Source organism: Macaca fascicularis, chromosome 9 (assembly GCF_037993035.2).
Source record: "Macaca fascicularis isolate 582-1 chromosome 9, T2T-MFA8v1.1".
NCBI lineage: Eukaryota > Metazoa > Chordata > Mammalia > Primates > Cercopithecidae > Macaca > Macaca fascicularis.
Genome location: NC_088383.1, coordinates 131864996 through 131882100, shown reverse-complemented (window position 1 = coordinate 131882100; position 17105 = coordinate 131864996). Strand labels below are relative to the sequence as shown.

At 40.8% G+C, this 17105-nt stretch overlaps 1 protein-coding gene across 1 annotated transcript; it reads right to left on the bottom strand.

The window, feature by feature from the left end:
- Positions 1 to 462: 462 nt before the first annotated feature.
- LOC102130709 (protein FAM24A) lies at positions 463 to 16835 on the bottom strand. The gene is made up of 3 exons (XM_074000859.1): positions 16608 to 16835; positions 1805 to 1983; positions 463 to 809 (listed from the first exon to the last, which is right to left on the bottom strand). Exons 1-3 carry the CDS (start codon positions 16833 to 16835, stop codon positions 617 to 619), a joined length of 600 nt encoding a protein of 199 aa, XP_073856960.1. The 3' UTR covers positions 463 to 616.
- Positions 16836 to 17105: the final 270 nt, after the last annotated feature.

Genomic DNA, 17105 nt, shown 5'->3' with positions numbered 1-17105 from the left:
CGTGATCCACAAAGGAGGCACCTGCTCTGACACTCTGCGGGTGGCAGCAGGGGAATCTGGTTTTTAAATGTGCCCTTTGAGGCCACTGAGCTCAGGCCTTCTTTTACACAGATCAGATGACTTTAATGCAAGGGAGGCCCTGCCTGGCTCCTCTCACTGTCTTGGATGAATGGACCATTATCTGTGGTGGAGGAGCGGGGTGCCAGCGACCAAAGCTCTCAGGAGAGCCAAAAGAGCTACTCCAGCTGGGGGAGATCAGTTGGGACTGACATTGGAAATGTCCTAATATCAATGTGCATTTTCCTTGTAGGGTGGGAGATGTGCTGGACACTTTCATTTTCTAACTTTCTTTTACCACAATGTAATATTACCAGCTAGTGACCCCAAATCCCAAAGTGGGTAACATACATATTTAAATAAGCGACGTTTATAACTAACAAAAATACTGGAGGCAGAGGATTATTTCCAATATTGCACATTTATGCAAAAGTACAGAAAATAACACTGTACATTATATAATAGCATGTAAACACTCTAGAACTTGACTTGAATAATAAAATGTTCTACTAAGAAAGAAATATTGCTCATGAAGATTTTTGTGCCCACCTTTCCCAAGTCACAGGCCTTCATTTGTGTCACAACAGCAAGGTGGCAGGGCATCAAAACTGCCATACATTCTACATCCTTCACAGCACTGGAGAGATGGATATGACTCCATGGTGGTGTCTTTGGCCTGGCTGTTCTTGGCCCACCACACCTTGTCTGGGTTGTGATGTTTTACAGCCACAGCATCAGGGTCCTTTGCAGCTCTTAAGAAAAGACACACACAAACCACAGGCTTAGAATTTTTCTTCTCAGTCCTTTTGTTAGAACTGTTGGGGTATCTGGGAAATTTAGTGCTAAAGCCAATCAAACATGAACACCAACCCTACATTAAGGCTCTCTCCTCTGTATCAAATTCCTCTTGAATCCCTGCCTCTCCTACGATTGCTATAAATGTAAACTCAGGTTACAAAAGTAAGGGTAAGTGAATTGCAAGCAAGGTCACCCAGCTGGTCACTGCAGGCCCCCGAGATGGAGGAACAATGGGAAGGTGCTGTATTCAGCTGTGCCCCAGGCTCCGGGATGTGTCACTGTGAACTCCTTAGAATGGACTGTGTCTTACAACCAACCTCTCTGGTACTTGAAGGGTCTTCTGCCCAAACTGTAATTGTCTTTTGTTCAACCTACATTCCCTTTTCTGCTGTGCCCCAGGATATTCACATATGTCAGCTGTCCTAGAGTCCTAAAAGTCCACCTCTTTGTCCTCAAGGCCACCAGAAATGAAGGAACACTCTGAGAGCTCCCAACTCAGGCAAGAGGAGATCAATCCAGCCCGTCCACCGCATAAGCACAAGGCAGAGGCTCATTCATGCAGCCTCCCCTATAGTCTTCAGCCTACAGTGCCCAGGGAGGCACTGGCCAAGGTGCTGAACAGAGGGAGGCACTGGCCACGGTGCTGAACAAAGGGAGGTTTGGCCAAGGTGCTGAATTAAACACCTGATGGTAAACTCATTGAGGTCCAGTGACAGCCAAGCACCACTGACTCTCACAACCTTAAACTGAGAACATTCGACAAACCCCAGGCAGAAGGGAAAAATATTTTACACTCAGCTGCCATTTCTGCCTTTTCAAAACTGCTTGTTCTTCTTGACCTCACTCACTCAGGGGTATGGCCACAGCAGCAAGGAATGACCTTGCTCAGATAGGGAGTCCAGGTATCCCATTTGAGGAGGTGTGATTCACTTTTCCCCACGTGACTCACTTTAGTGCCTTGGCTACTTTGACGTAAAGACAGAGCACAACAATTAGGAGCACCATCGCGGCAACCAGTAAGCTGCTTCCAATGCCGATCATGATCTTCGTCCTGAGATCAAACATCTTTCCCACGCCTAGGGAGAAAGTGCAGGGAAGCAGAACATGGCCTCCGTCCCCACACAGCCACTAAGCTTCCGTTAGTAGAGGAAGAGTGAACCCCAAACACAGATCTTTATGCATGTAAACTGCAAGCAAATCTTTCCAGAGACACCTAGGATCCTAAGCTGGCCCAGGGGTAGACAAAAGGGTTTATTTATGGATAAAAATGGACTTCAATGCAAACTCCAGAGGGAAGGAAATCATAATGACAGACAGGGGGAAGAATCTTTCCCTCTCACAGGCATGATGTGCAGCTGGAAATGACCACAGGACTGCCCTGGAGCTGATGGCTTCACTCCCCACCACCTGGGCCCTGAAATATGTTCACTCCGAGGGTCAGAAGTCACCCCTCACTGTACATTAGGTTTAAAATTATTTTATGAAGCTAAGATAATTAGTTTAAAAAGTATTGTCTAACAATACTGAGAATATGAAAATCTATTTTGTAAGTGATAAGTATTTTGGGAAAAACAGTTTTCAATCTTCCCACCGACAGCTGGGTTATCTCAGGGTTTAAGGAGATTCCTGACACTTCCAGCCAAACCCCTGCCAGGGCTCAGAGATGGGAGGTGGTCTGCAGAGACCAGGAGCCAGTTTATCCAGGAGCCCCTGTCCTTCATTCTGTCTTCCTAGTAGAACATAGGCCTACCTCTGCCTATTTAATAAATACTCAATTCTCCCAGGAAATGCAGTTTGTTTGGAATAAGTAATTTGCTTAATCTAACACTCTGAAATTGGGGAACAGTGAGCCAGGAGAGAAGAATAACCAATCTGGGAGCTAAGCATACTTACTACAGTTCAACCATCCAGAGCTAGATAAAGGCCAATTGTAACAATAAAATTAAGGGGAAAAAAAAAAGCTTTACGGCATGGGATATTTGGAACTTCTCAAACCTGTAATCTGCGAAAGAGGGATCTAATTATCCCTGCTAGGAGTAATTAAGATCCAAGGTTGAACAGCTCAGCTCACTTTTGGAGGCTCAGGTTCAGCCGGAGCTGGTAGAATGGGCCTACTCCAACCTTCATGCCACAGGCTGTGTGACATCAGCTCTCTGGACACCAGCTCTCTTTCATGGAGTTCTGAATTCTATTCCATAGGCATATTTTTGCTCTTGTGAAATATAAATACTATTTTGAATCACTTAATTCTAAGTCTTTTACCTTTTCAGGTCTTATTTCCCTTCCATTAATTTTTGGAGTTTGACTGCTAATCAAAAGCAAGTTTGAGATCTCAATTTAGCAAATAAAAGAAAAAGAAATGTGGGAAGGGTAAAATAATCTTACATTTAAATGTTCAGTGATAGAAGACTGGTTAGACTTTAGATTTTCGTTGCACAGTGAAATAATATGGAGCCATTTGCTAGGATTCAGGCACACTTCCATTGACATGGAACGATTTTAATGCTTTATAGTTAAAAGAAGTACAAAAATGAAAGTCGAACAGGATATCTGTTCTAGTTAGGTTTGTATGATTTTTAAGGTACTCATATCCAGCCAGTGTAGTAAAATTAGATGAAGAGACACCAGGTTCAAGGACGATTGTGTGGACATGTTTCTCCCTGCTAAGCATAATTATTATCCCTGGAAATAACACGAATCAAACAAAGGAGAACTCTGCAACTGGAAAGAAGAAAGCAAACTACTAGGGACCCCAGGCCTGGGTAAGCTCCACAGCAGTAGAACAGGGGAGGTGGATAGATCTGGTGTTTTCCAATGCTCAAGCTAGCTTATTCCACTCCCAGATTTAATGTGAGTCCTGCTGACAACCCCAGGCTTTCCCAGCAGCAGTAGCAAGTTGGGTGGATTGCGAATCCCACTGGCAATAAGTCTGCAGGGGCAGTGCTCATCTTCCTTGCTAGTCCTGAGACTCCCCTCCTCAGACCCTAAAGGGGGATCTGACTACATTCAGTGACCTAGCCCAGAAAGCACTCTGTTCCCATGTGCTAGAGACCCCCCTGGACTCCAGCTTGGGGGCCCTCCTTCTGTCCCTCAGGCAGCACTTTTGGGGACCTAGAAGCCCCAGTAGCACCAGATAAATGAAGTAGACCAAAATAGGACCACGAAACCTCTGAAAATTAAATTGTCATTGGCATCTAATCCCACAAAAGTAAGCCAGGACCTGCATGCTAAACCTAGGCAGTGACTACGTAATAAAATAAAATATTTAAATAGGATCTAGAGTCTCCTAGCATAACAGTCAAAATGTCCACGATTCAATGAAAAATCGCCCATAATACCAGTAACCAGAAAAGTCATGCCCGAATGAGAAGAGACAATGAACTGATGCCCTGAACATGGAATAAGTTTGGTGTGTTCAAGGAACAAGAAAAAGGCCATTTGACTGGAGATGCATGAAAGGGGAGATGGCAGGAGAGGACTTGGGAAAAACTGGCTAAGGATACAAACATGCAGGGCTTAGAGCTCTAGTATAAGCTTATATATATATTTTTTCCTGCCTGTTACGGAACACCCTTGGAAGATGTTTATTGGGATTTTAGGAAGAAACTCATGCAATCTGGCTGGGGAGCCTGTGCTTTTAAACATAGACCAGTGGTTACAGAAGAGAAAACTGAGGTCAAGTAAGGTCAAATAACTTCTCCAAAGTTACATAGCAAGTAACTGACTAAGGTGGAAGGAGAATTCACGTTTCTTTTCCTAGTGTTTTTTCCTGGAACCCATCTTGAGCATATATCTTCTGAGGGGATTTGAAGAGATTATGTCAGAATAGGCAGAAAACTAAAATCCTAGGCTTCCTTGCTCAATTCAGGCACGGGACTGTCTTTCAGTATGAGGAAGTAGGGACATGAGAAAAGGAAGAGACAACTGGGAAGATGCTAGCATTTGCTTTACCTTGAGAGGCTGCTATGGCAGAAGAGTTGCTTCACTTTTCCATTGATTCCAAATGTGAAAGAGAATCAATTCTAAATAAGAAGGTTCTACATGGGCATGGGGAACAGGATAGATGGAAATAGGGAAAATGAAAGGGGTCCTGGATTTCAAGCCCATCCTCACCATCTATTGATACCAAGACTAATAAAGCAGTTCACCTCCCTAAGCCTGCTGCTTCTTTTCTAAAGTGAAGGGATAATGAATGGTGTGAGGTTTGACAATGATGGCGGTGGCGGCTGTTAAGAGTCTCAGAGGTTTCTATAAGGACAGATGTGTCACAGTTTGGAAAACTGTTGATGCCAATGTGAGTAATTAACTCTTCTGCTGTGGCTCTTCTCCAGCCACAGGTGTGTTCTGTCCACAGGCTGGATCCAGGCAGAAGGTGTGAAAGTGAGGACGATTTTGAGGGAATCTTTACCAATGGGTCTCTGCTAGAAAAAGTCTGCAGTCAAATGACTGTTCAATTGGAATCGTCACTTGGTTTCATCATGTTTCAAGATTTCTGACTCCTCAACAAATCAAAGAGCTTTCCTACTTCTCTTCTAGATCCCACAGTTCTCATTTAAACAGCAACTTTCAGGAGCATCTCCTGCACACACAGGTTGCACAGTCACCTACTCAGAGTTTTTGGAATCTTGAGTCTGTTTCTTCTGAGACTTACCCATTTATTGAAGCAGGGTTTCTCTAACTTATGTGTGCATAAGAATCATCTAGACAGCTTGTTAAATCACAGATTCTGGGCCTAACCATAGAGATCTGATTCATTGGTTTGGTGGGGGGAGTCCATGAACTTGCCTTTCTAAGCATCTCCCCAGGGGAGGCAGAGGCACAGAGGGACAGAATAGGATAGATGAATACATAAAGGGGAGTTCATTAGGAGAACTGACTCACACAATCACAATGTGAAGTCCCATAATAGGCGGTCTGTTAGGTGAGGAGCCAGGAAGCCAGTCCGAGTCCCAAAACCTCAAATGTAGGGAAGCCAGTAGTGCAGACTTCAGACTTCAGTCTGTATTGAAGGTCCAAGAGTCCAAAAGCTGAAGAACTATGAGTCTGATGTTGGAGGGCAGAAAGCATCCCACACGGGAAAAAGATGTAGGCTGGAAGACTCAGCCAGTCTAGTCCTTCCAAGTTCCTCTGCCTGCTTTTATTCTGGATGCTATGGCAGCTGATTAGATGGTGCACATTCAGATTGAGGGTGGGTCTGCTTCTCCCAGTCCGCTGACTCAAATGTTAATCTCGTTTGGCAACACCCTCACAGACACCTCTAGGAACAATATTTTGCATACTTTAATCCAATAAAGTTGACACTCAATATTAACCATCATAGAGCCCAAAACAGGGACTCCATGTTCAGTCTGTTTAATAATAGCCCTGGTATCTCCTGCAATGGCTCTTCAGGGACCACATCTCATTCTTTTCTGATTCCTTAGATCTGCGTTTAGGGCTGTGGAACCTTCATGTTTAACAAGTCCCCCAGGTGATTCTGACAAAGCAGACTGTTTCGGGAGTACGTGCTGGGAATCTCTGGCCTCATCTCTGAAATTTAAGGCTGTCAGGCAGTTGGTCAGAGGCTACATGTACAGGGTTCTGCATTCACAGCGCCTACATTCCATTATGACCAATGACTTCCACAAGTGGGTTCATGAGGAGAGCTCCAATCTGTTTTTTTTTTTTAATGTTTATTATTTTATAATTTCTCAAAAGTCTTTCATCACATGGTTTATCTTTTTATTAACAAAGGTTTTTTTTTTTAATAGGTTTTTGGGGAACAGATGGTGTTTGGTTGGTTGGGTAAGTTCTTTAGTGGTGATTTCTGAGATTGTGGTGCAGCCCTCACCCAAACAGTGTACACTGTACTCAGTGTGTAGTCTTTTATCCCTCACCCTCCCTCACCCTTCTCCCTGAGTCCCCAAACTCCACTGTATCATTCTTATGCCTTGGTGCCCTCATGGCTTAGCTCCCACTTATAAGTGAGGATATAAGATGTTTGGTTTTCCATTCCTGTGTTACTTCACTAAGAATTATGGTCTCCAACTCCATCCAGGTTGCTGCCAATGCCATTATTTCGTTCCTTTTTATGGGTGAGTAGTATGAATAAACCACATTTTCTTTATCTACTCATTGACTGAAGGGCATTTGGGCTGATTCCATATTTTTGCAATTGTGAATTGCATACTGTAAACATGCATGTGCAAGTGTCTTTTTCATATAATGATTTCTTTTCCTCTGGGTAGATACTCAGTAGTAGAATTGCTGGATCAAATGGTGGATCTGCTTTCCATTATTTAAGGAATCTCTATACTGTTTTCCATCCCACCAGTAGGGTAGAAGCATTCCCCTTTTCACCACATCCATGCCAACATCTATTATTTTTCAATTTTTCATTACGGTCATTCTTGTAGGAGTGAAGTGTTACCACATTGTGATTTTGATTTGCATTTCCCTGATAATTAGTGATTTTGAGCATTTTTTCATGTTTGTTGGCCATTTGTATATCTTCTTTTGAGAATTGTCTATTCACGTCCTTAGCCCACTTTTTGATGGGATTATGTTTTTTTTTCTTTTGTTTCAGTTCCTTATAGATTCTGGATATTAGTGCTTTGATGGATGCATAGTTTGCAAATACTTTTTCCCACTCTGTGGGTTGCGTGTTTACTCTCCTGATAATTTCTTTTGCTGTGCATCACCTTTTTAGTTTAATTAAGTCCCATCTATTTATTTTTGTTTTTGTTACATTTGCTTTTGGGTTCTTGGTGTTGAAGTATTTGCCTAAGCTAATGTCTAGAAGGGTTTTTCCGATATTATCTTCTAGAATTTTTATGGTTTCAAATCTTAGATTTAAGTTTTTGATCCATCTTGAGTTGATCAGTTGATTTTTGTATAGAAAGATGAGAATTCAGTTTCATTCTTCTACATGTGGCTTGCCAATGATCCCAGCATCATTTGTTGAATAGGGTGTCCTTACAAGAGCCTCAAATTATAGTCTCAACAGCTGGGACAGATCTTTTCAGTCATACTTTAAGATGAGTTATATGGCAGCAGCATGCAAACTCAATCTCTGCCCTGTATCAGGTAGACTGAAAACCCAGTGGTGAAAGCCTCAGTATGCCACTTATGGGGAAGAGGAAGATAGAATCACACTCAAGGGGGAGGCAATGCAGAAATTAAAATCATACACTGTATCTTGATTTAACGTATTGATCACCCACACATCCTTTTCAGCTATTTCAAACTGGAGTGGTTACCTTGACACTTCTGAAGGTGCATTTGTCAGCCCTAACTTCCCAGCATCCAGACTTGGCTTACTGGGTATAGCACATACAAATAGAGAAAAGTTATAAGAGAAAAAGACTGAACAGAGATTTTGTAAGTGCTGTGCTCTACTTTGCCTAGTTGAGCAAATTCAGGCAGAATTTTCTTAGGACTAATAATTTTAGCAAAGCAATTATACACATATAAATACGTATAGCACTTATATAATAACACAAGAAAATCAATACCTATGAATTTCTAATATAAATAAAATATAATTTAGGTCTTCATTAACCTGTAAAAATGAAGAAATTGAAGATCAGGAATTAAAACTCATTGGAATTATCTGTACTACAAACAGGACTATTTTAATTATTTTATAAAATATAGCTTATGTGTTCTAGTTATAACTATATTGGAGCATTTTGTGAATCAAAAAACAGACTGCAACTATCAGACACTAAAGAGTTCATTCAGCCTTTAACTAAGACACATTTCTCCCAAATGCTGAAGGAAATGCTTCCTCATGGCTACGTATGTTACAAAAAAAAATTAGGATGCTATCCTGACTAACACAGTGAAAACCACATCTGTACTAAAAATACAAAAAATTAGGCAGGTGTGGTGGCATGTGCCTGTAGTCCCAGCTACTTGGGAGGCTGAGGCAGGAGAATTGCTTGAACCCAGGAGGCGGAGGTTGCAGTGAGCCAAGATTGCGCCACTGCATTCCAGCCTGGACAACAGAGCGAGACTCAGTCTCAAAAAAAAAAAAAAAAAAATTAGGATGAGTCTGATAAAAATAACATACACGTTCTCATGTCACTGAGGTCCGAGTCAGAGTCATAAATGAACAAACTTATGTAAGTTAGTTCTCATGCAAATTCACCAAAATATTAAATGAGTGTAAGACATCCTTTTACACAAAAACAAACATCTTCACAAAAATGCAAATAAACACTCATGATTCCAAAAGGGGGAGGATGGGAGTGGGGAGGGTTGAAAAACTACCTATTAGGTCCTATGTTCACTACTTGGGTGATGGGATCACTAGAAGCCAGTCTCAGTATCATGTAATATACCCATGTAACAAACCTGCATATGTACCCCCTGAATCTAAAAAACCAAAAAACTTAACAAATATTAGATAAAAAGACAATATTTCTATTTATTTCAGACAAGTAGTTTCCAGGGAGGATGCCTTTATTTTTAGGATGCAAATATATCACTCTTCAACACACACACACAACAGTTACAATCTCTGAAAATTAAGTCTGCCAGAGATAACTGCAATCTCCTTGACTCATATGTCTTAATCCTTCAGTGGGGAACCTCAGCATTTCACACTTTAAATGTATCAGGAAAGGGTTTGGAAAGAAGAATGTATATCAGATTTAGATTTTGTACATGAAGAATTCGTGTTAAAAAAAAAAAAATGAATCAACTTGCCCAAAGGATGCGGAATTAAGAGGAGACAGGACAAGAGCTTGAGGTAATTTTACCTAACATCAAATTCTTTCTCTTGCTACTCTATCACACTGCTGCCTTCTACATTTCTGGTTCCTTTTTTCCTCTCCCTATATCTGCACAAATGCAGCTACTCTCCAAGGGTCTCTCTTCCTTGCTTCAGTTCCTCCCTTTACCACACTCCGTCAGCTACTGTGGGAACACCACTAAACTTCCCTTCCAGCCACTGACGGTTCATTCCATTTCTCCTAATCCTCTGTTTTCAGATGTTTGCAACATCCTTCCAGGGAATGTTTTATTCACAGCTAAAACTCAATATTCCCAAAACTAAACTTCTTCCCCTCAGGCATCCTCCTTCCTTGGGTTGAATTTAGATTATTGGTGTTGCCATTCTTAAAGCCTCAATTTCACATCTGATTCTATTTTCTCCCACAACACCAATATTAAGTTAGTTGTAAAGTCCCAACAGTTTCATTGTTTTAGCATTTCACCATCCAGCATCATGTTACTATGTTCAATCTTAGACCCTCATTCTCAGTGAGCCACGGTCGTGCCACTGCACTCCAGCTGAGCAACAGAGCGAGATTCCATCTCAAAAAATAAATGAAGTAGCATTCAAAGCTCTCACTATGACCCAGCTGAAATCTACTTTAAACTTCCCCTATTACCCTTCTTTTTCAGAGAAATGAACTACTACTCATTTCTCAGCTACATCCAATTCTTCTAGCATTCAAGATTTTATTCACCCAATTTTTTGTCTGAATTGGCCTTCTTCCAAATTTACTTGCCTAATCCTGTCCTTTAAAGGCCTAGATAAAAATACCACTTCCTTTAGTGAGCCTTTCCTAATCTTCTTCATCCTTCCCCACTTATATGTTCTAGAATGTAAATCCTTAAAGACAAATTATAAACTGATCATCTTTGCATCCTGAAATGTACTCAAACTAGTGCCTTGTTCACTAAGGTGCTTAATAAATACTTGTGGAATGAATGTGTGAATGAATTAATGAAAAAGTGGAAGATTTGTGGTCAAAATATTTTGTAGGACGGTAAGTCTATGAAATGCTATTTTTTACACAAGTAAATAAGGATAACAGTTAAATCAATTACAAAATTTCAAAGAAAAAATTTACATCACTACATGTACTTACAAAAAGCCATTACTTTGAAATTTTTAATGGTATCTGGAAAGTCATCCATTTCTACTTACCCACTGCTGAAACCTAACCATATTCATCAATGGCTGAGCTCCAGGACATAACTTTGACCCCATGGACTCCATTATGGTTTGGATCCTGTCTAGGTCTACTCTTGATTTTAGAGCCAGAGAGCTTGTTGAAGAATTTGCTCAAACTCCTCTCATGTGTATCACAGCTTTACTGATGAACACACACTGCCTTTCACCAAAGGAGAGCAACTATTACAATACAAACTTCAGAAAAACAAATAATAATATTAAACAATATTCACCATTTAAGGTCACTTCTTTGTATTATCAGCAAGAGTAAAGCATTCAGGAAAACAAATATAAACTTTAAATATATTTTCAAGTTTTCCCTAATACAGTAATGGTCAGAGGTTTCAATTTATTATGAAACTCAGTAGAACAATTTATATAAAAGAACATCATTTTCAAACTAAAAAAAATACTAAATACACGAAAGAAGGTAAAATTAAAGTTGCATTTATTTAAGCAACTCAAAATAAACTATGTCAATCTGAGACTTTAACACACAGCAGCTTACTGTAGTATTCTTTAACACAAAATAAGGGTGTTTAGAAGCCTATTCAAAGTGTTTACTGAATTACTAAATATAAATGAGCCATTTAGAATTATAGGCAGAGTCAAGATGGTCTCACGTAACCCACTGGTTTACACATTTAAAAAGATGAAGTTAGAGGTAATTTTCTACTTTGTCAAAGGATTACCCAATTAGTAAAAGTCTGGCTTAGAACCTAGTTCTTCTGGCTGTTATAACAGTGCCCTCTCCAATGCTTTATGCTGCCTCTCTTCATCTATGTTTATGAACCAAAACACATTTCACGTGTGGCACCAAAAACAGTATCAAAGTGGAAAGGAAACAGGATTTAGAATGAGATAAACCAGAGTTCAATTATGAGTTTGCTCTGTATAGCCTGTATGATCCTGGGCAAATGCCAAAACACGAATCAGAATTAATATAAGGGAGGATAATATCAATGATTTCACATGGTGGCTGTGATTATGTGCTAAAATTTCCAGTACCTACCACTGAGTAAGTATTTGAAAATATGCATCAGTAACTATTTTTTTAACTTTCATATTCTGCTGCCTCAGAACAAGCTTTAGGTGGCTTGGGATTTTCCTAAATGAAATGACCCTTTGTACTCACACATACTTCCATAGAATAGTTACAAAAAATATTCATCTTCAGAGAGACACACAGAACCATATGTAACCCAAAGACACAGGACAATCCCGACCCATGGCACCAAAGACGTGACCGTCCTTCACAATTAAGGTAGCACTGTTAAATTTAAACACTCGCCTTTCATCCTCCCTATTATCCCCTTTCTGCTTCTTAATCTTTATAGCCTTTCTCACCACCAAATAAAACACAGTTTTACTCAGAGTGTGCTCATTACCTGTCTCATTCCATTTGAATATAAGCAACACAAGGGTAGTCGCTCCATTTTATTTTATTACTGCTGCTTCCTAAATGCCTGCTACTGTCAGTAGGCACTCAAATATTTGTTGAATAAATCACTTTATTTAAATGACTTTGGAAGCTATTAATATATACTACCTCAAACAATGTCTTGGAACAATCTGATCTGTAAGTTTGTTACCTGCCTGCTATAAAAATCATTAACTTTTTCCTTATTCTATTATTTTTTTCTTTTTTGAGACAGGGTCTCCTTGAGACACTCACGCTGATCTCAAACTCCTGGGCTCAAGGGATCACCCTGCCTTGGCCTCCCAAAGTGCTAGGATTACAGGCATGAGCCACCATGTCCGGTCAACTTTTTCCTTAAAGTAAGTCTCACAACCCTGTATAAAGTAATGTGCAGACAAAGAGAATACAATGTTTTATTTTCTTTAGTCCTCTAATTTACCCATGAGGTAGGTCCAAGGAAATGTAGAGATTTTCCCAAGTTCACTCAGCCAGTGAGTAACAGAATTGCATTACTACTTTGAGCTATTTGTAGCTCAGTACTCTTAGACTCTGATGACATTACTAAAGTTCACCTCAACAATATTTTTCATATTCAAGGTACCAGTCCAAATAGATTTTAGGTGCTTTTCTCTGCAACTTCTCTAATTCTTGTCTTTTAAAATATAATGGAGCCAAAATGTGGTTTTCTTGGCATCATAGTTTCATATAAAGATAAACAGGGCCAAGTTGGACTAACTGTATGAACAAACCAACAGTACATAAGTATATTATACATAAACATTTACAATTGTCAAATTAGTTAAAATTTAATGATGACCTACCTTTATTTTACAGGCATGAGTGGAGGATGCCACTATTAAGTAATTTTTGTAGAAAATAATTTCGTGTTTACTAAAAATAAAATAGAATAAAAATTATTTTTTCACCTGTATAAATTATCATTTTAAACAGCTGCAGTAAAAAATAAATTGTTTCCAGGTCATTACTTAAATCCTGAGATTCAGTTTGCCTGGTAGGGGACAAACAGTTGAGATCCCTTCTCAAGTGACCTCATTAATAACACTGTGTCATGTATTTATCATTTCTAATATGCACAATATATAAAATAATTGACGTTTTGATTTATATTAAGGCGAGATTAGTGTAGATGATTCCTATAAGGGACTAGAGAAAAGATCAAACTATAACACATTGAATATGGACTAAATAGGCTGGTGTGGCACAACCTTGGGCTTGTAGGTTCCTTACAAAATACGTGATCAAAGTTCCAGACTGACTGTCAAATTAATTTCTGAAAAACAGACCATCGTGAGTTTATGGAGAGAGTCAAGAAGCAGAAATAAGGACTGCACTCTTGCCTGGACATTTTAACTAGTATGACCCTCTCCAGTCTCACCTTCCCTTTATTAGCTCTAAATTTCCGCATTCCTAAAAATGAGGAAGCTGAACTAGATTGCCTAGAAGATGCTTTAATGGTCTAACTTTCTATGCCCATAGTAGATTTTTATCTTCTCTTCTCTAATGTAAGCATTAATGTCAGAGAATCAATCAATATTGCAAAAGGTGAAGAAAATAAAAACACCAATAAACATACGTGTGCATGTGTCTTTATAGCAGCATAATTTATAATCCTTTGGGTATATACCCAGTAATGGGATGGCTGGGTCATATGGTACATCTAGTTCTAGATCCTTGAGGAATCGCCATACTGTTTTCCATAATGGTTGAACTAGTTTACAATCCCACCAACAGTGTCAAAGTGTTCCTATTTCTCCACATCCTCTCCAGCACCTGTTGTTTCCTGACTTTTTAATGATCGCCATTCTAACTGGTGTGAGATGGTATCTCATTGTGGTTTTGATTTGCATTTCTCTGATGCCCAGTGATGATGAGCATTTTTTCATGTGTCTGTTGGCTGTATGAATGTCTTCTTTTGAGAAATGTCTGTTCATATCCTTTGCCCACTTTTTGATGGGGTTGTTTGTTTTTTTCTTGTAAATTTGTTTGAGTTCTTTGTAGGTTCTGGATATTAGCCCTTTGTCAGATGAGTAGATTGCAAAATTTTTCTCCCATTCTGTAGGTTGCCTGTTCACTCTGATGGTAGTTTCTTTTGCTGTGCAGAAGCTCTTTAATTTAATGAGATCCCATTTGTCAATTTTGGCTTTTGCTGCTGTTGCTTTTGGTGTTTTAGACATGAAGTCTTTGCCCATGCCTATGTCCTGAATGGTACTACCTAGGTTTTCCTCTAGGATTTTTATGGTATTAGGTCTAACATTTAAGTCTCGAATCCATCTTGAATTAATTTTCGTATAAGGAGTAAGGAAAGGATCCAGTTTCAGCTTTCTACTTATGGCTAGCCAATTTTCCCAGCACCATTTATTAAATAGGGAATCCTTTCCCCATTTCTTGTTTCTCTCAGGTTTGTCAAAGATCAGATGGCTGTAGATGTGTGGTATTATTTCTGAGGACTCTGTTCTGTTCCATTGGTCTATATCTCTGTTTTGGTACCAGTACCATGCTGTTTTGGTTACTGTAGCCTTGTAGTATAGTTTGAAGTCAGGTAGCGTGATGCCTCCAGCTTTGTTCTTTTGACTTAGGATTGTCTTGGAGATGCGGGCTCTTTTTTGGTTCCGTATGAACTTTAAAGCAGTTTTTTCCAATTCTGTGAAGAAACTCATTGGTAGCTTGATGGGGATGGCACTGAATCTATAAATTACCTTGGGCAGTATGGCCATTTTAACGATATTGATTCTTCCTATCCATGAGCATGGTATGTTCTTCCATTTGTTTGTGTCCTCTTTTATTTCACTGAGCAGTGGTTTGTAGTTCTCCTTGAAGAGGTCCTTTACATCCCTTGTAAGTTGGATTCCTAGGTATTTTATTCTCTTTGAAGCAATTGTGAATGGAAGTTCATTCCTGATTTGGTTCTCTGTTTGTCTGTTACTGTTGTATAAGAATGCTTGTGATTTTTGCACATTAATTGCAGCACTATTCACAATAGCAAAGACTTGGAATCAACCCAAATGTCCATCAGTGACAGATTGGATTAAGAAAATGTGGCACATATACGCCATGGAATACTATGCAGCCATCAAAAAGGATGAGTTTGTGTCCTTTGTAGGGACATGGATGCAGCTGGAAACCATCATTCTTAGCAAACTATCACAAGAACAGAAAACCAAACACCGCATGTTCTCACTCATAGGTGGGAACTGAACAATGAGATCACTTGGACTCAGGAAGGGGAACATCACACACCGGGGCCTATCATGGGGAGGGGGGAGGGGGGAGGGATTGCATTGGGAGTTATACCTGATGTAAATGACGAGTTGATGGGTGCAGCACACCAACATGGCACAAGTATACATATGTAACAAACCTGCACGTTATGCACATGTACCCTACAACTTAAAGTATAATAATAATAAATTAATTTAAAAAAATAAATAAATAAATAAAAGCAAAAAAAAAAAAAGAAATCAAAATGCTTTACCCTAAAATGTATTTAAAAAAAAAAAAAAAAAAAAAAGAAAAAGAAAATAAAAACACCAATTCAGAAGAACACTTTTTTCCTGTGTACAAGTCACACACCTGTCATCCAGGACAGTACAAACATTCTTGCCCCTACTGGTTCCACAGTACTCTTCTCCTAAGTACACTTCCATATTTCTTGCTGAACTTAAAATGCCAATAGAAGCGATTTCTTCACCTCCATCGGTGCCACACCTCAGGTAAAGGAAGCAGGGGCTTTCATCTTGGTTGTTCAAGCTTCTCTTCTAAATCACCAGATCCTGGCTAGGAAAACAGGTGAAAACATCACACAGTATAGTTTCTGAACATGGCTCATAACCCACTTGTTAGGCCATGGGGTTTACTCTAACAAATGCTCAACACAGAATTCATAAGGAAATGGAGACATCACACATCAGGGCTTCCCCCTCCATTTTTTCCTCAATCATCAACCTTCTACTCAGTCCCCTGCAACTGATTCTCGGATAAATTACTGGACCCCTAATGTGTGCATAGCAGTAGGAACAGAACACAATAAAAGACAAAGTGTATCTTTTTTCGAAATTAAGTCGACGGCGGTCGTCGACAGCTGGGCTTTTTACACAGCCTGTTTTGGTGAAGAGGAGGTGGCTTGTTTCAGGGTAGATGGGCGGACTGACTTAGCAGCCCTGACGACCTGTCACGCCTGACGGGGACGTTTATGAAATTCCGAGTCCTGGTCACCTTCCCTCGCTCATGCCCCGGGGCCTCGGGTACTTCCTGGCCAGACCCACCCCGCCTCCGCCCACCCCGGTCCTCGCCCTTACCTCGCAGCCCCGCTTCCCCGCAGAGACCTGACACCAACTGCTCTCCTGGATTCCGGGCTCAGACCCTCACGGCTCCCCGAGGAGCGCGGCAGTCGCAGAGCGCAGCGCCCGGGTCCCCGGCGGCCCGGCGCACCCTGGAGCAGGTGGCGCCAGCAGCTCTTCCCAGTCGAAGTCGCTGGCGCCGAGACCCGCCCGGGTGAGGAGGCTGTGAGTCAGGGCCCCGCCTGCAGATGGCATCCCAGGAAGAGGCAAGCGTGGGTTGGCGGTTGAGGCCCCCGTCCTCGGACCGCGTGTCCATTGCGCCGCCTCCTGCCAGGCCAGCCCTGGAACCTCTCTGCCAGTGCTTGAGTGTCGGCCAGTGTAGCCTAGAAACGGGCAGGCAGAGCGACTCCCGGCTCATACCATTTCAAACGCCAGCCGCTTCTGGCTTTGGTGAGAACAGACACCAGAGACACGCATGCGCATAAACCAACTGGACTCAACGGAGTTCAAAAGGTGCCCACGAAGCGCGAAAGAGCCGAGCATGCGCACTGGCAACCCGCGCTCAGCCGCTGGAGACTATGCGCAG